This window comes from Aedes aegypti, chromosome 2 (assembly GCF_002204515.2).
Source record: "Aedes aegypti strain LVP_AGWG chromosome 2, AaegL5.0 Primary Assembly, whole genome shotgun sequence".
Taxonomy (NCBI): Eukaryota; Metazoa; Arthropoda; class Insecta; order Diptera; family Culicidae; genus Aedes; species Aedes aegypti.
This window is the reverse complement of record NC_035108.1, coordinates 176094107-176109224: the sequence shown is the minus strand read 5'-3', so window position 1 is coordinate 176109224 and position 15118 is coordinate 176094107. Positions and strand designations below refer to the sequence as shown.

At 41.5% G+C, this 15118-nt stretch overlaps 1 protein-coding gene across 2 annotated transcripts; it reads right to left on the bottom strand.

Annotated features, from left to right (window-relative positions):
- Window positions 1-779: 779 nt before the first annotated feature.
- LOC5574336 (probable ATP-dependent RNA helicase DDX17) lies at window positions 780-13600 on the bottom strand. 2 transcript variants are annotated; one of them, XM_001661320.2, is made up of 6 exons: window positions 13392-13600; window positions 12609-13317; window positions 10922-11330; window positions 10682-10741; window positions 9020-9250; window positions 780-1673 (listed from the first exon to the last, which is right to left on the bottom strand). In XM_001661320.2, exons 1-6 carry the CDS (start codon window positions 13406-13408, stop codon window positions 1180-1182), a joined length of 1920 nt encoding a protein of 639 aa, XP_001661370.1. In that variant the 5' UTR covers window positions 13409-13600; the 3' UTR covers window positions 780-1179. The 2 variants fall into 2 exon arrangements, with proteins under 2 accessions (XP_001661370.1, XP_021698916.1); XM_021843224.1 differs by lacking the exon at window positions 780-1673 and having other exon boundaries at window positions 9046-10066.
- Window positions 13601-15118: the final 1518 nt, after the last annotated feature.

Genomic DNA, 15118 nt, shown 5'->3' with positions numbered 1-15118 from the left:
TTAAACATCACAATATGTTTTCTAAGTTTTCAAGATTTTGTTACGTTAGGCGGGGCATGTTGTAAGCATGCCAGCCAACAACCCTGCAAAAACGGTGTTCGCTTCCGATCCGGCAGGTAAAAGAAGGCGAGGAGCACAGCGAGCACGGTGGGCTGATCAGGTGCTGCAAGATCTGGTGAATGTGGGCCGCAGCCGAGTATGGAGGAAGGGCGTGGAATTGTTGACGCGGTTTTATTGTAATAACAATGTAATACTGATAAATGAATGAACTAATGAATATTTTGTCCCGATTTGTATAATGTTTTCACAACATAATCTTATCAAATAATTATTTCAAAAAGCGAATAACCGAACATGAGAAAAAATGTGTAGCCTGAGATATTTAGGTACGTGAGGTTTGGCTACGTGTCGGTCACCCAAGCATCTTTAGAATACACTTCACTAATACAAACGTTGACGAATCACGATAATCAAATGTCGTTTTCGTTTTTAGGAACTGGGTCGGTGATCAACGCATAAACAAACCAACGTCAAGTAAATTCTAGTTCCGTCGAACCTGAATCAGATTGGGGTTGAAACTGTGATCCGGAACGGGTTGCGCCAGTTCCAACCTAGGCTCAAAAACGAATTCGACATAAGTATCATTACCAGAACGGAGAGATGATTTATTACTAGGAACGATCCACCACCAATTAGCAAATATTTGAATCCACGTGACAGTCAATTCCTTTAACTGATTTTGGCTTTCTTTTCTTGTTTAAAAACTAAAGAAATGCGTGTTTGGATTAATTATTGATGATTTGATTATTGCTTAAATAATAATAGAAGAATGCGGTTTGGGACAATCTTATTTTTGATCCTCTAGTATCTATTTCTATTTTTCGTTTTTGTACAGTAATCAGGGTAGAAAGAGAGTGATACATGTTTTTTTTTATTGGATGGTTCTTCGACAAAAGAATATTGAGTGTTCATTCAGACCAATCTGACCTGGAGCATCCACTGAATTCCGTGTTAAAATTCAAAAAATCATAATCACGTTCCTACTGCTAAGGAAGTACAGTATTTTAAAATAATATATGGATTGTTTTGCTCTGCTATGCTGGTTGTATCTGTTCATATGAGCAGCATGTTTGTCACTTCGATATACTGATTGGATTTTAAACACTTACAAAATCGTATTCAATGGCGATCGTAGCTAGTTCCGTTCGTGCCCCCGTTTCTAGCCGATCGGAATCTTCCCTCGCGGCTACGGCTACGACTTCGACTTCGGCTACGACTACGGCTGCGGCTACGGTGGCGCCGTGTGGTTGGAGATCTACTCTTTCCATTGCGTTTTTTATCACCAGCACTGCCGGACTTGTTCGTAGCTGCACCTCGTGGCGCAGGTGACCGACTAACCGAACGGCTCACTCGGCGGGAGTTCTTCTTGCGACGATTGTCGCTTCGACTATCACTGGAGTCGCTACGACTGCCACGAGACACGCTGCGCTTTACCGGACGGTATACATCGCGTTTGGAGAATCTTGGCGAGGCCGAACGCGAACGGGATCTGGAACGAGAGCGGGAGCGAGAACGGGAACGGGAGTACGAGCTGCGCCTGAAAACACCTCGTCGATCAAAGGAGCGAGAACGACGCTCGCGAGGGTAGCGAGAAGATATGAAAGTCCGTTTGCCTGCCAAGTGAGAATTTAGTAAGTTAGCAAAAATGGGAATCAGGTATATACTGTAATACATAGGGGAAAAGCACTAATTTTCAACCTACAAAAAATCTGCACTTGGATTTTCATACATGCGTTTATTCTACTAGTGGCGTGAGATGGAAATAGTCGGTGTCGCATAGCGAGGTGACAATTCTCGACTCGAGTGAAGTGACTTTCGATTTGATTTACACGGCGAGTCACTTCACTCGAGTCGAGAATTCTCACCTCGCTATGTGACCCCGACAATTCTCACCTTACGCCACGCGTAGAATAAACCCAACAAAGTAGACCAAAATCGTATGAATGGGTCGAAAATTCGTGCTTTCCCCCTTATTATTCCACAGACAAGTAAACGATTTTTTTCTCTGTTTGTTAACTTTATTCCTATTTGGAATTATACGAACATTGAACTGTGAAAGCACTGAGGATAGTACAACTTAAACAATCGGGCAAATCTACTTTCTTTATTCATGACGATACATAATGGGCAATAATTACTTACACAACTACACGGGGAAAATAATGTGGTAAAAATTACTATTTTAGCTGACTACGCCCATTCATAAAAGTATCATGAAATTTTACTATGTTTACGGTACATCCCACCACATTACTGGTATTTTCGACAGAAATCATTTTCACCGATCTGATTTCGACTGCAGACATGGTAAAATCAAGCGCATTTTTGGTCTGCTGAAAATTGCTGGTGCGAGCGCTTAAGTTAACCCCCTAAAATGGTAGTTTTTACCGCATAATTGTTTTGTGTGTAGGGTTTGTAATGCCTATTACGGCTTAACGCAGCCAAAGGTGTTTTGAAAATTTTGAAGTTCGTAGACACAAGTGGGGATTTTTTTACCTCAAATTTTGAAAATTCATATCTCCTGAACTATGCATCGTAGAACAAAAGTTTTGTAGTGAAATCGAAAGGAAATTTTCTCAGCAATCTATTAAAAATATAAAAAGAAAAACATTTCTCGGAAAATTTTTCACCTTGGAGAAAATTGTCGGAAAAAAAGCGAAAAACTATCGTCTGTATCATGAAAATTAAAAAAAAAATTTTTTTTTGATTCATCAATCCATACTCTAACTTTCGTCCATAGACGCCAAAGTGGTATCTTTTACCTAGGCGGAGTGTAGCATGAAAGCGTCGAAACCGATTGTGTAAAAGCGACAATCGGAAGGAACGCGAAGAGAAGTGAATACCAATACACTTGTATCTGCGAGGCACGAGTTAATGCACTTGGCATCCATTCGCCGAATGCATTGAACTGACTGAGAGGATTCCTACTCACTGAATCATTCCGTGGTGTGGACTGCCAGTCAGTGAACGCTCATTAGCACTCAAACCCGAATGTCATTCGAACGGAATCAGAATGTAAACAATCATCCTGGACAAATATTTCAAAAGGACACATCGACATTGGTAAACATTGGCTTTGCAAGCCGCTGTTGAACCCAATTCAACTCGATCACGCTCACCAATACCACTATCAGGAAAAGCTAACACCAATCTTTCTGATAGTGGGGTTAGTTTGCGTGGGCGGGCTAAAAAGGGCTCAACAGCAACGTTTCTGAAAAAAGGCTCAAGACCTCTTGGGCCCTTTTCAAATGTTTATCCTTTGTCCGAATTTTGGTATTGCATTCGACTGATCAGATGCCGTTTTTTGTTTCGCTTAGTGCTCGCCGAAGAAGCAGAATGGGCACTGGAAATTGAAACGTTCGGCTTTGTTAAAAAAACGGCTTTCTCGCTCCCGACTGTGCGTGGAAGCGAGTGAGGGAAACACAATAACTGAGTGAGTGTTTCCCATGCTTGACCCTCAATATCATATAGTTGCTAAGCAAAAAGGATATTTATGCATACATAAAGTGCTATTTGTAATTTTCTTGCTTTTTTCAAATTTTGTTCAATTTATCAAATGATTAGATAATTAACTAGAAGCGCGCGAATAAATTTTCAGTTTGGTTTTCTATACAAAGTGATATATTTGATATAAATTCTGATTGTTCCTTGCAAGAATATAGTATAGTATTTGCATGTATATAATATCAATCAACTGTATAACACTCAGGGACGCTATCTATTTTTCCATTGATGGCTGCTGTGGAATATTCCACTGCCAGTCAGCGTGCAGCCTCTACAGTTGGCGCCAACCCAACAGCGCGCCAAACTGTATTGAGAAGCGTACGCGCGTAATAAATAATTATTGTATGTTTTGTCTGGCCGTATCGTGCGCCTATATAAGGCGAAACCATTAAATTTGTAAGAATGTACCATCAGTGTACCAGTATCCGCTCATGTTCCAGCAGCCCGCTCACACTGAAAAAAGATAAGTTTACACAAAGTAAATTTGAAAACTATAGCCGCTATACGGTTCAAATCGACGAATTGAATTATACTGTTGACATTTTTTTGCTTATTTACTCATATTACCTTACTTTTTAAACTCGTGAGCGGGCTACTGGAACATGGGCGGGTACTGGTACGTTGACGGTAGTTTCTTTCGTTTCTCCACCGAGTAGGCATGCTGCCTCTCAGTGGTAATAAATCTGTTAAAGTGAAGCCGTTCGCTTGATTTGCCTTCTGTTGTATCGTAAAAGACACAAAGTAGGAAAGACGTCCTGGCCGAAACAACATATTAACAATATATTCATAAGTTTTCAAAGAAAGTGGATCTTGAGATTTGATCCTTCAAACGTTACCATAATAATTGATTGTAACAAGAACTTCCCGTGCGGCTTTCATAGAGGCTGTTAGCTTTAATACTAAATAACGTTGCTGATGAAGGGCACACAAAACACCCAACTGACCAATGGAGAGTGGTCCGATTGACGAAAAGCTTCTTCTGACTGGATAGGAAAGGATGGTTTACTGTGTTACACTTACAATGCGTGTAAATTACTGCCGCCGTTAGCGCACGGTTATGAGGCCCACAATAGAACACATTTTCCTATGGGAAGCGTGCGGGTGGTCATCGGCTTTTCAGTTCTGTCGCCTAAACGGTAAAAGATACCACTTTGGCGTCTATGGACGAAAGTTAGAGTATAGATTGATGAAACAAAAAATATTTTTTGAACATTTTTCATGATACAGACGATAGTTTTTTCGCTATTTTTCCGACAATTTTCTCCATGGTGAAAAAAATTTCCAAGAAATATTTTTCTTTTTATATTTTTAATAGATTGCTGAGAAAATTTCCTTTCGATTTCACTAAAAAACTTGCGTTCTACGATGCATAGTTCAGGAGATATGAATTTTCAAAGTTTGAGGTTTATAGAAAAATCGTGAAAAACCATCTAGAGTTTTCCGGGAAAATTGGCCACTATTTTTTTTTTTGAATTTCACTTTTGGTCATGTATCAACAAGCTCTACCTCTGGTGAAAATTTCATGCAAATCGGAGAACCTCCGACCCAAACCTGTCCGATAATTAAAAAAAAAATGCCCAAGTGTCAATTTGGTCAAACTAAGACGCAACTACGCCACAGAACGGGTAACGATTATGTACACGCAAAAAACTGTGCGGTAAAAACTATCATTTTATGGGTAGTATCCACTTCGTCAGTACTGTGCAAAAGGATAGGACAAGTAATGACCAAGAAATACTTCAGCTGTCCAAATTACTTGAGCTGTATCCAGTTGACAAGTAGAGCTGATTTCATAACATTATTATTAGTACTGCTTTCTCAGGAGTTCCAGATTTCATAACATTGGTAACGCCTGTCGTAGAAATCAAATGGAGCTGTCACTATTCCGTACGGAAAAATGTGCCGCTCAATTATTCCGCAAGTAAAAGTGACACTTCGCTCATTCTGGATCAGCTGTCAAAATTACTATTATACGAAATTCTCTAGTATCGTTCCTATTCTCGTTATTTTTGCACTATTTTTTCACAAGTTCTCGAAAAACTCTTCTTGTTTTAGAATCCGTATTAACATTGATCATTGGTCATCTGGATCCACATATATTTCGAAATTCCTTGGGGAACCGACGTATATTGCCATTTGATGGTAGTATCGTTCCTATGCATACAAGCTCTTTTTATAGCACCTTTCAAAGCTATATTGAACAATAAGTTAGAAAATACATCACTCTGCTTCAATCTGGTTAAGGCTACAAAGGATGTTGCAACCTCATCCGCAAGCAACACTTCGATCCTTCCAACGTTGCACGAATCAGTCTTATCAATTTCACCGGAAATTCATGTTTTATAATTATTGGCCACAACTCGCTTTTCTTTACTGAAGCGTACTTCGCTTTAAAATCATCATGATGGGTCTGCAAGTTGCATTCCCAGAATTTGTCTTAGGTCTGTCGCAGTCTCAGGGTAAACATTTGATCCCTCGCCGATAGTTCGTATTCGCCAACGAAGGCTCTCCAAGGGATGATTCAAATATTACGTAACGCAAAATTTACCAATTTTAGACCCCTTCCCTCCTCACGTAAAAAAATTTGTAAGGAAATTTAGAAATTTTTGTATGGACCGTAACACTACGAAAGACCACCACTCTCCCCTGTTGCGTTACGTAATATTTGAACGATCCACAATCTGTTTAATATTTAAGTTTCATAAAATCATCCCATATAGGTCATCCTGGCTGGCGACCTGAACGCAAGGCACGAGACATGGGGAAACCCCCGGCGAAAGAGGAATGGCCTCATCCTGCAACAGGACCTGGAGGAAGGCCACTACACCATCCTGAGCCTGGATTCACCCACCCGCCTGAGCCGGTCCGGGGCCCACTCAACCATCGATGTCTTCCTGACCAACATGGACGGCAACATCTCCCAACTGGTCGTTCACCAGGACTTCAGCTCGGACCACTACCCGCTGGTGGCAGAAGTTGGTTCCCTGGTCAACCGGCATCGGGTCACCCGGCGCAACTACCACCGTGTCGACTGGGGCCAATTCCAGCGATGTGTCGACGCCAACATCCGGTACGAGGCTTCTCTGGTCTCCGTGAAAGATATTGACCGGCAGCTGCAGAGCGTCGAAGAGGCCATCTCCGTGGCCCGAGAGCAGCATGTGCCAGCATATGGTCAGGTGAGCAACACCCTTTTTATCGATCGTGTTACCAAGGATCTCATTCGTTTACGGAACACCAAACCCAAACGCAGGCAGTACCAACGCACTGGTCTGCTTGCGTTAAAAGCGAAGTCAATCGCATATCCAAAATAATCAAGGCCAGAATGGTGGACCTCAGGAACGATGATTTTTCCAACAAGATAATCTACACCGATCTCCCAACGACTTCTCGGAGGAGTTGGAGATCACTGCTGACGAATTGCTGGCCTATCTCAAAACATCCAAAAACATGAAGGCCCCAGGTTTCGACAACATCCTGAACTTGGAGCTCAAGCAATTGAGTCTCCAGTTTTACCAACATCTGGCACTGATTTTCACTGATTTCCCTCGTCGTGGAAGTCAGCAAAAGTCATCCCCATCGGGAAACCTGGGAAGGATCCTTCCTCCCCCAAAAGCTATCGACCCATCAGCCTTCTTTCAGGGTTATCAAAGCTGTTTGATAAAGCGATCAACAGACGGCTGCTTTCGGCAGCCGATCAAAACAACATCTTACTCGAGGAACAGTTTGGCTTTCGACGCGGTCGTTCAACCGTGCACCAACTAACTCGAGTAACCAACATCCTCAGGCGGAACAAGTCCCTCGCCAAATCTTCTGCCATGGCGTTGCTCGATGTTGAAAAAGCAGTTTCCCTCAATGGAGTCAACTCAGACCCACTCAACATCCCCGCAGGTGTTCCACAGAGTAGTATTTTAGGTCCCCTACTATACAACCTGTTCATCTCGGACATGCCTCAGCTCCCTGAAGGCGAATCTCTGTCACTGTTCGCTGACGACACCTCAGTCGTCTACAGCGGCAGATTCACGAGAGCGTTAACATCTCGACTCCAGAGAGGCCTGAATATCTTGTCAGATTATTTGAACAGCTGGAAGATCTGTATCGACGCGGCGAGGATCCAGCTCATCCTATTTCCCTATTTCAAATACGTTAGACAGCAGGTTGACAAAACGGTCACACAAAAGCAACATCTTGCTAAAAAAGCACTTTATCCACTCATCAACCGGAAGTCAACTCTGTCTTTGAAGAACAAGCTTGCTGTTTACATACAGGTCATTCTTCCAGTCATTGAATATGGCGTACCAATCTGGGAGAGTTGCGCCAAAACCCACCATCTGAGGTTCCAGAGGACCCAGAATAAGTTCCTCCGGATGATCATCAACAGTTCCCCGAGAATGAGGACAACCGAAGTCCACCGTCTGGCAGAGATAAAAACACTAGAGGAGCGCTTTGGTGACTCGATCGATAGATTCAGGGCTCGTTGCCACCAATCTGGCCAGCAGGTCATCCGGGACCTCGTTCCACCCTAGGTTATCAAATTTTCAATTAGTCTTGTAAATAGTAGTTAGGTTATCAATTTTTTCTTTAAACTACCAGAGTCTATAAGGCCAATTATATAACTAGGGTAAAACCATCAGAAAATAACCAGTTCAAACAAACTAGAGTAAACAAAGCTGAAGGACCCTACGGGGTCAACCACAGACTGTAAAAATGATTATTTTGTATAAAACTGTAAGAAATAAAAATGAATTTAATGCAAACTTCCATAATGTGTTGAAGTTTTCGCTCACGCTGATCCTACTCATCCGCTCGCTCAGCTTTTGGTGATACTCAGTAGTAGCATCGCTGAGAAGCGCTGGATCCTACTGACAACGAGGTAGTCATCCAATGTCGAGACGCCTGAAAGTCCTAACATTGATGATATGGGATGGTACACAAATTATGTCACGCTAAATTTCAACTTTTTCGACCCCCTCCCCTCATTTGTCACACTTTTTGTATGAGTCCTCCCAAAATTTTGTAAGGCTTGTCACGCTTGGCTCGACCCCCTCCCTTGGAGCGAGACGTAATTTGTGCATGACCCCTATCTTAGAAATGTCGGAAATCTATTAGAATATGGTCTCACTGGTTGCAGGCGTTGCCGTTTGGGTGCCTCCAGGCGTTTTTTCTTCCGAATATCCTTGCGTGCTTCTTTCAAAGGACAATCGTCAATAGAAGCATTAACGTGTTGGTGTCTTTTAAAAAGTAGGTAGGTAAAGCTGCTGATGGCCACTCTCTTGGCAGCGGCGGAAGTCACTAGTCGTCTTTATTGCTTTACAATAATGATTCATAATAAAATTGTAAAGTTTTTAAAATAGCTCTCTCATGACGTATTTCAAGGTCGTTTAAAAATCTTAAGCGATTATCCTCAGTGCGTGTACTTGTCTGTATAAGAAATACATTTATCAGGATTTGTACATACCTCTTCCCTTGATCCGCATGGTTGTCATATCCAAAAGCTTGGGATTGATCACCTGTTTCGCTTCTTTCAGAACATCTATCAGTTCCCGAGCTCTTCCAGCGTTGTCCGGCGTAAAGAACGTGTAAGCAGTGCCGGTGTTGTTGGATCTTCCAGTGCGTCCAATGCGATGAATGTAATCCTCCGACGTAGTGGGATAATCAAAGTTTATAACAAATTTGACGTCGTCCACATCTGCAAATGATTCCGCCGAATGGCGCCAGGGAAAAGAAATGGACTGTTAATAACTGTACCCGAAAGAACCTCAAATGCTTCGTAACGAAGGCTTATTGAATTCTAGATGCAATTGAACAAGAAAAGAAACAATATAAATTCATATTTGCTTATCCTTCGTAGTTCATCTTGTCTATGAGACTAATGTTGTTTCGACGGCTAACCTGTTCGCACCAGGGACCACCAGGGCGGATAGCTAGCGGTCTGGCAGCGCTCATGTGACGCGGCCAGGTAGACCACCAGCAGCGATTACGAGTAGCCGACAACGCATCACCGGGTCATCGGGCTTACGTACAAGTAGGATGATCGGATGGAGAAGTGGGACCATCCGCGGATGAATCTTCTCATCACTCGTTCCCTTTTGAGCATCGGACGATACGCACCGTTAACCACCAGTGACCGAGACAACTCGTTGTTGTGGATGGAAATGGGGGACGAAACTCGGTCGGTCGGTCCATTGGTGGTCAAGCAGTGTCAAATCCCGGAATCCACCACAACGGCCATCCGCTAGGTAGAGGCCGGCCACGCTGCGGTTGGGAAGGCTCGAACCAGGCCGAAGGGGATGCTCGCGTAGCCGTGCGTGCGGTCGCGCAGTGTTTTATCCATCAAACACCATCACCACCACGCGCTCGCCTTGGCACCACACCCGGAAACGCACAGGAAGAGGCACATGTGCAGGTCTGTTCTGTTCTTCCGAGCAAAGCAGATTGCGCTTACTACATGCGCAACTCCTTTGCTATACATTTCTGAACAAGGCAGACGTTTTACTGTGTGCCTCTGGAAGAATAGAATAGATGCCTAGTTTTATTCAGAGAAGGACTGTTTAGCACTGTTTGGTTTTGCTGTTGGTTCATGAAATCTAGGATCATGCTTTTAATTATATTTAAGCTTACAAGGATGGAATGTCGATAGTACTCACAAAAGCATAGAGCATTTGCATCAATGAAAAGTGACGAAAATGCTCTAAATGCTTGGTAATGGTATAATTCCAGTCACGCGTTTCCATCCTAGATTTTGTTCGTAAACAATTGATGGAACAACTGAGCAAAGCACGAAATGAAAGCAACTCACTGTTGCACGATCTTTCACTTTCAACCGAGTTTTTTTTATATACTTTTATTATACTTTAGATTTAGCTAATTAATCTTTCTCCAATTACTTTTTTGCTGCGCATAATTCTGTTTGCGGCGTTGCTTTCTTAATTATTGCTGATAACAGAATTACGCGTAGCAAATAAGTGAATGAAATAAGATATCACACGGTATTCGATTTCTACGATTTCTAACAATGAAAGATTGTGCAAATCTTTAATATTGACTAGCAAGCTAGCCAAACGAATATCAAATAGGTTCTTTCTTTTGAAGCTGTTAACCAAGGCTATTAAAATCTTACCTAATCCTCTAGCAGCAACATCAGTAGCAATCAAAATCGGATTTTTTCCCGAACGAAATGCTGAAACGATAAACGAAAACAATTAGATTTTAACTACCTAGTGTTATAAATGATATGCAATTTAGTGGCATTTGCATTTAGTTGTACCAAACTAGGATGATTGTATTTTCTAATACAGACATCCTAGATTATATGAATTGAGTGTTAAATTTAGGAAGAAACCAATAAAAAAACACTTACAGTTCAGAGTATATTCGCGTTCCCTTTGAGATTTATCGCCGTGAATACACATTGCTGGCCATCCGTCGCGAAGCACCTTACGGGTGATGTCATCGACCCGTTTCTTGGTTTCGATGAAGATAATCGTTTTGCACTCCTTCTCGGCCATGATCTCACGCAGCAGAATACTGAGCTTAGCTTCCTTTTCATGCTCTTGGCACACGTCGATGATCTGCAGAATATTATGGTTGGCTGCCAGCTTCAAAGAACCGACATTGATCTGAATGTAATCCTTCAGATAGTCCTTCACCAAACGGGAAACAGCATCCGGCCAAGTTGCAGACCACATCAAAGTTTGGTGGTCCGGCCGAATTTGTTCGATGATAGCCCGTATCTGCGGTTCAAATCCCATGTCCAACATACGATCAGCCTAAAATGAGCGATCAGTGAATTACAACCATTCTATTATGATTATGATTACGATATTTCCATGAGTGGATGATCCCTTCAAATATCATTTGAGCAGTTAATGTCAATCGAAACCACTCCTCGTATTTTTAAGAGAACAAATCACGGTAATTAGACAACCTATGGTGCTGACAATTTGATAGATTTGTCTTTTGCTGGTGATGATCAACCCATCAAATTTTCAGCGCTAGGCAATGTTTGGTCCTTCAGATTTGTGCTTTTGAAAATTCGTGACGTGGCTTCAATTCATCTTTACCTTAATCCAGTATATCGTGTTCTATAATCAGATCCCGAAAATAGTGACTTTTTGTTGCCACACTCAAAAAAATCCAAACGTCATTGCTACGTGAAAAATCACGTAGATAATTCCAAATTCATTTTGCCTCCACTTCACCTGACTAACATAAAGATCACTAAGCCGTTCATAACCATCAAATAATGAATCGGTAATTGTTACTGAGGTTACCTATCGCACATACGTGAAATTCACGTAGGTGCCTAAGTTCATTTTGACATCTGCATATTGTACGTACATTCGGTGTTGAGCGCAAATCCTAAGACGGCGCCCGCTTGATTTTTGCAGAACTTCAGAAGCTGCTGAACTTTAAATCCTGTGTTAAATTGATTTTAAGGTAAATATGCTTTGAATACCAAAGAACCCCTGCATTACTTCATATTTTACACCTGATTTATATCCTCTATCAATTATAGCACGCGAAGGCTGCCACAAAACAGAACAAACTCACTACATTTGGGAAACAAGATTGACAATGCTCAGATTGAATATAAATATATCACAATCTTTTAGTTTTGTTTACATTTTCCAATTGGGAATTAGTTTTCTTCCAAAGCCTATTAGAGATAAGGTTGGTCTTTATTCTAGTTAATTTAATGCAAAACCATCTAGGTCCTATTGAAACGCTTCGTAAAGGCTACCGGAAAATCCACGTAGCTCTTACATGTAGCGCCGGTGGAATGAACGAAGTTCAAAAATTCATGCGTTCATTCTGGGCTACCTATGATTAACGTAAGAGCTACGTGAAAAGTGCGATGGAAAAAAACCACGTATGTTTTCACGTAACAATGACGTTTGGATTATTTTGAGTGCAATAACGACTTTTTAGTGATCAGGCCAAAAATAGTGACTCACTAAATATTGTCTCGCTACCAGCCCTGTGAAGGCCATTCGAGTTATTGACTATCCGGGGGTTGCGTAATAGAATCCCTTGGAATAACTTACCTCATCCAGCACCAAATACGAACATCGGCGTAGATTGGTATGCTCGCTCGACAGGAAATCGATCAATCTACCAGGGGTAGCAATTACAATCTCCACTCCGTACTTCAGATCGTCCCCTTGCTGGCGTTTTGCACCTCCCCCAAAGAGACAAGTATTCTTGATTTTCATAGCGCGCCCAAAGTCATCGGTGACCTGTTTGATCTGCTGGGCCAATTCCCGAGTGGGGGCCAAAATCAGGGCAATGGGACCATCTCCCCTACGCAATCGCGACTGCTGATCGATGTGCATCAAAGCCGGGAGAAGATAGGAAAGCGTTTTACCGGATCCAGTCTTGGCAATTCCGACCATATCCCGGCCGGACATTGCAATTGGCCAACCTTGCGATTGGATCGGAGTTGGAGTGGTGAACTCCGCGTAACGCCATTCGTCGGCAATTTCCGCCGGAAAGCCCACTTCCTCGAAGGTCAGTGCCGGATCCGGAACGTCTCGTCCTTTGGTCGTGATTTCCTTGGTCTTTCTCCATTCGCTGATTTCGCGTTCCGAGCGCCGGAAATCCACTTTCGGACGGTAACTCAGGCGCGTCACCGATTCCAGCTTTTGATGGTTCCAGTTGACCGGTTTGAGCATCAGTTGCGCCTTGCTAACGTCATATCGCTTTGTTCCTCCTCCTCCTCCACGACGAGGACTTCGGCTCCGACTTCGACGATAGCTAATAAAAGAAACATTATCATTATAGGTGTGCCACTGTGAGCAAAATTATAGAAAAGTTATGAGCAAACTTACCCTCCTCTTTTTCTCATGTCAATTCAATTTAAAAACCCAGAAAACTGTTTTAAAATGGTAATGGACGATTACTGAACACTTGGAAACACTTTTCAGAATTAAAAAATGCCTCAGACGAGGCAAAAATGCAAAATTTTCCACACAGAGAAAAAAATAGCAGCGGCAGCCAACCAAAATTTTCACTTTCTTTTCCGTCCCTCTGCTGATCACGCGAAAAAGACAGACGCTAAAATCGACATTCGATATGATCGACATGACGTCATCATGAGAGGCAAGGGATAGGAATGAGGCAACACGAAAACACTTGCGTAATATTTTAAATTAATCTACTGTGATGAATCAAAATCAATCTAGACGGCATCAATATTTATCCGGACACTGATAATGTTGATAAAATGAAGGAAACATTATATGTTAATAATATGTTTAATTTTATGCATCACTTCTACTACAGATAACAGATGTTTATGTCCGATTTTGAAACTGTGTAAGACAATTGATGGTCTTTTTAAATGCACTGTAAACTCGGCATTACCCTTTAAAGAGCAAAAATCACCCATTTTTTCTGATATATGTAACTGTCAAAATGATGGGTACTTAATTTTTTTCCAAACAGGGTACTTTTTGCTCTGTTTGATGTTCCAGTCATTTACCCATTAAAGGGTGAAAAACGTCTTCGGAGTTTCCATTGAATCGAGTTCAAGAGATCGTGATCGGTAGTGCGCTGGATTTGCTCCGTAAACTTAAAAATATTAAAAAGTTTAAAAAAAGTATGGAGGCGTTGAAAAGCAAGTTAGACAACGACAGCTATCAAAAACTCAATGGTAAATGAAAACATTATATTTCAACGTAAATATTTAAAAAAAATCAAGTATATATATTTTGCAGAACACTGAGGCATCATTACAGCAGCAATTGATGAAGCATGTAGCTACCAATGTTCATACAGACAAAGAGGTAGCCCCTCATTTGATTTTCAACGGTAATATGTACCAGATCCAAGTCATCATCTGCGGCACAGATTCCATCAACGTTCTGGACACTTTGTTTAAGTCTTTTACGGTCTTCAGACAACCGCCACCTGCTACGCTGCATTAATTCTTGATTTCATTGAAATTATAATAATTGTTCCATACCACGGTCGCGGTATAAGCTCAAAGTTATGTAATGCGTGTGTATGAAAAAATGATTAAGGTTATGTAAAACTTATGTAAGAGAAATCATATAAAATAAAACCATTATTAAAATAAGCTGTTTTCTGATAAATTATTTATTACAAATATTTATAGAAAATTATAACTAAATTCATTTTTATTCTCGTCAGAAAAGAGCACAAAAAGGGTATTTTTCACCCATTTGACAAAATTATGCAATCTGGAAAAAGAGTAAAAAATACCCGTTGATTTGACGTACAAGCCGTGTACTCTTTAAAGAGTAAAGGCCCTTTACTCTTTTTATGAGTTAAACTAGTTTCTCTCAAAGAGGGTACTTTTTTACGCTTTAAAGGGTACTTTGGTCTTACAGTGTGGCAACACAAGAAGCAACATCGTGGTGGTGCTTTTATCGCTAAGTTCCCATGGCAAAGTCAGTGGTGAATATGGAACATTTCAAGATACTTATATTCACCACTGAATGCCGCAATACGTTGTGTGGTGGCGCTAGTGTTTTCAACGTATTTCGGTTTGAATTTTTACACAAGCTTTCAGAAGATGTTTGTTCTAGCATAA

Excerpts from the sequence above, each read along its gene's own strand:
- LOC5574336 (XM_001661320.2), bottom strand. Across the intron at positions 10,742-10,921 it reads ACGCGAATATACTCTGAACT|CATTTCGTTCGGGAAAAAAT; the intron begins GTAAGTGTTTTT and ends TTATCGTTTCAG. Across the intron at positions 1,674-9,019 it reads CATGCGGATCAAGGGAAGAG|GCAAACGGACTTTCATATCT; the intron begins GTATGTACAAAT and ends CTCACTTGGCAG.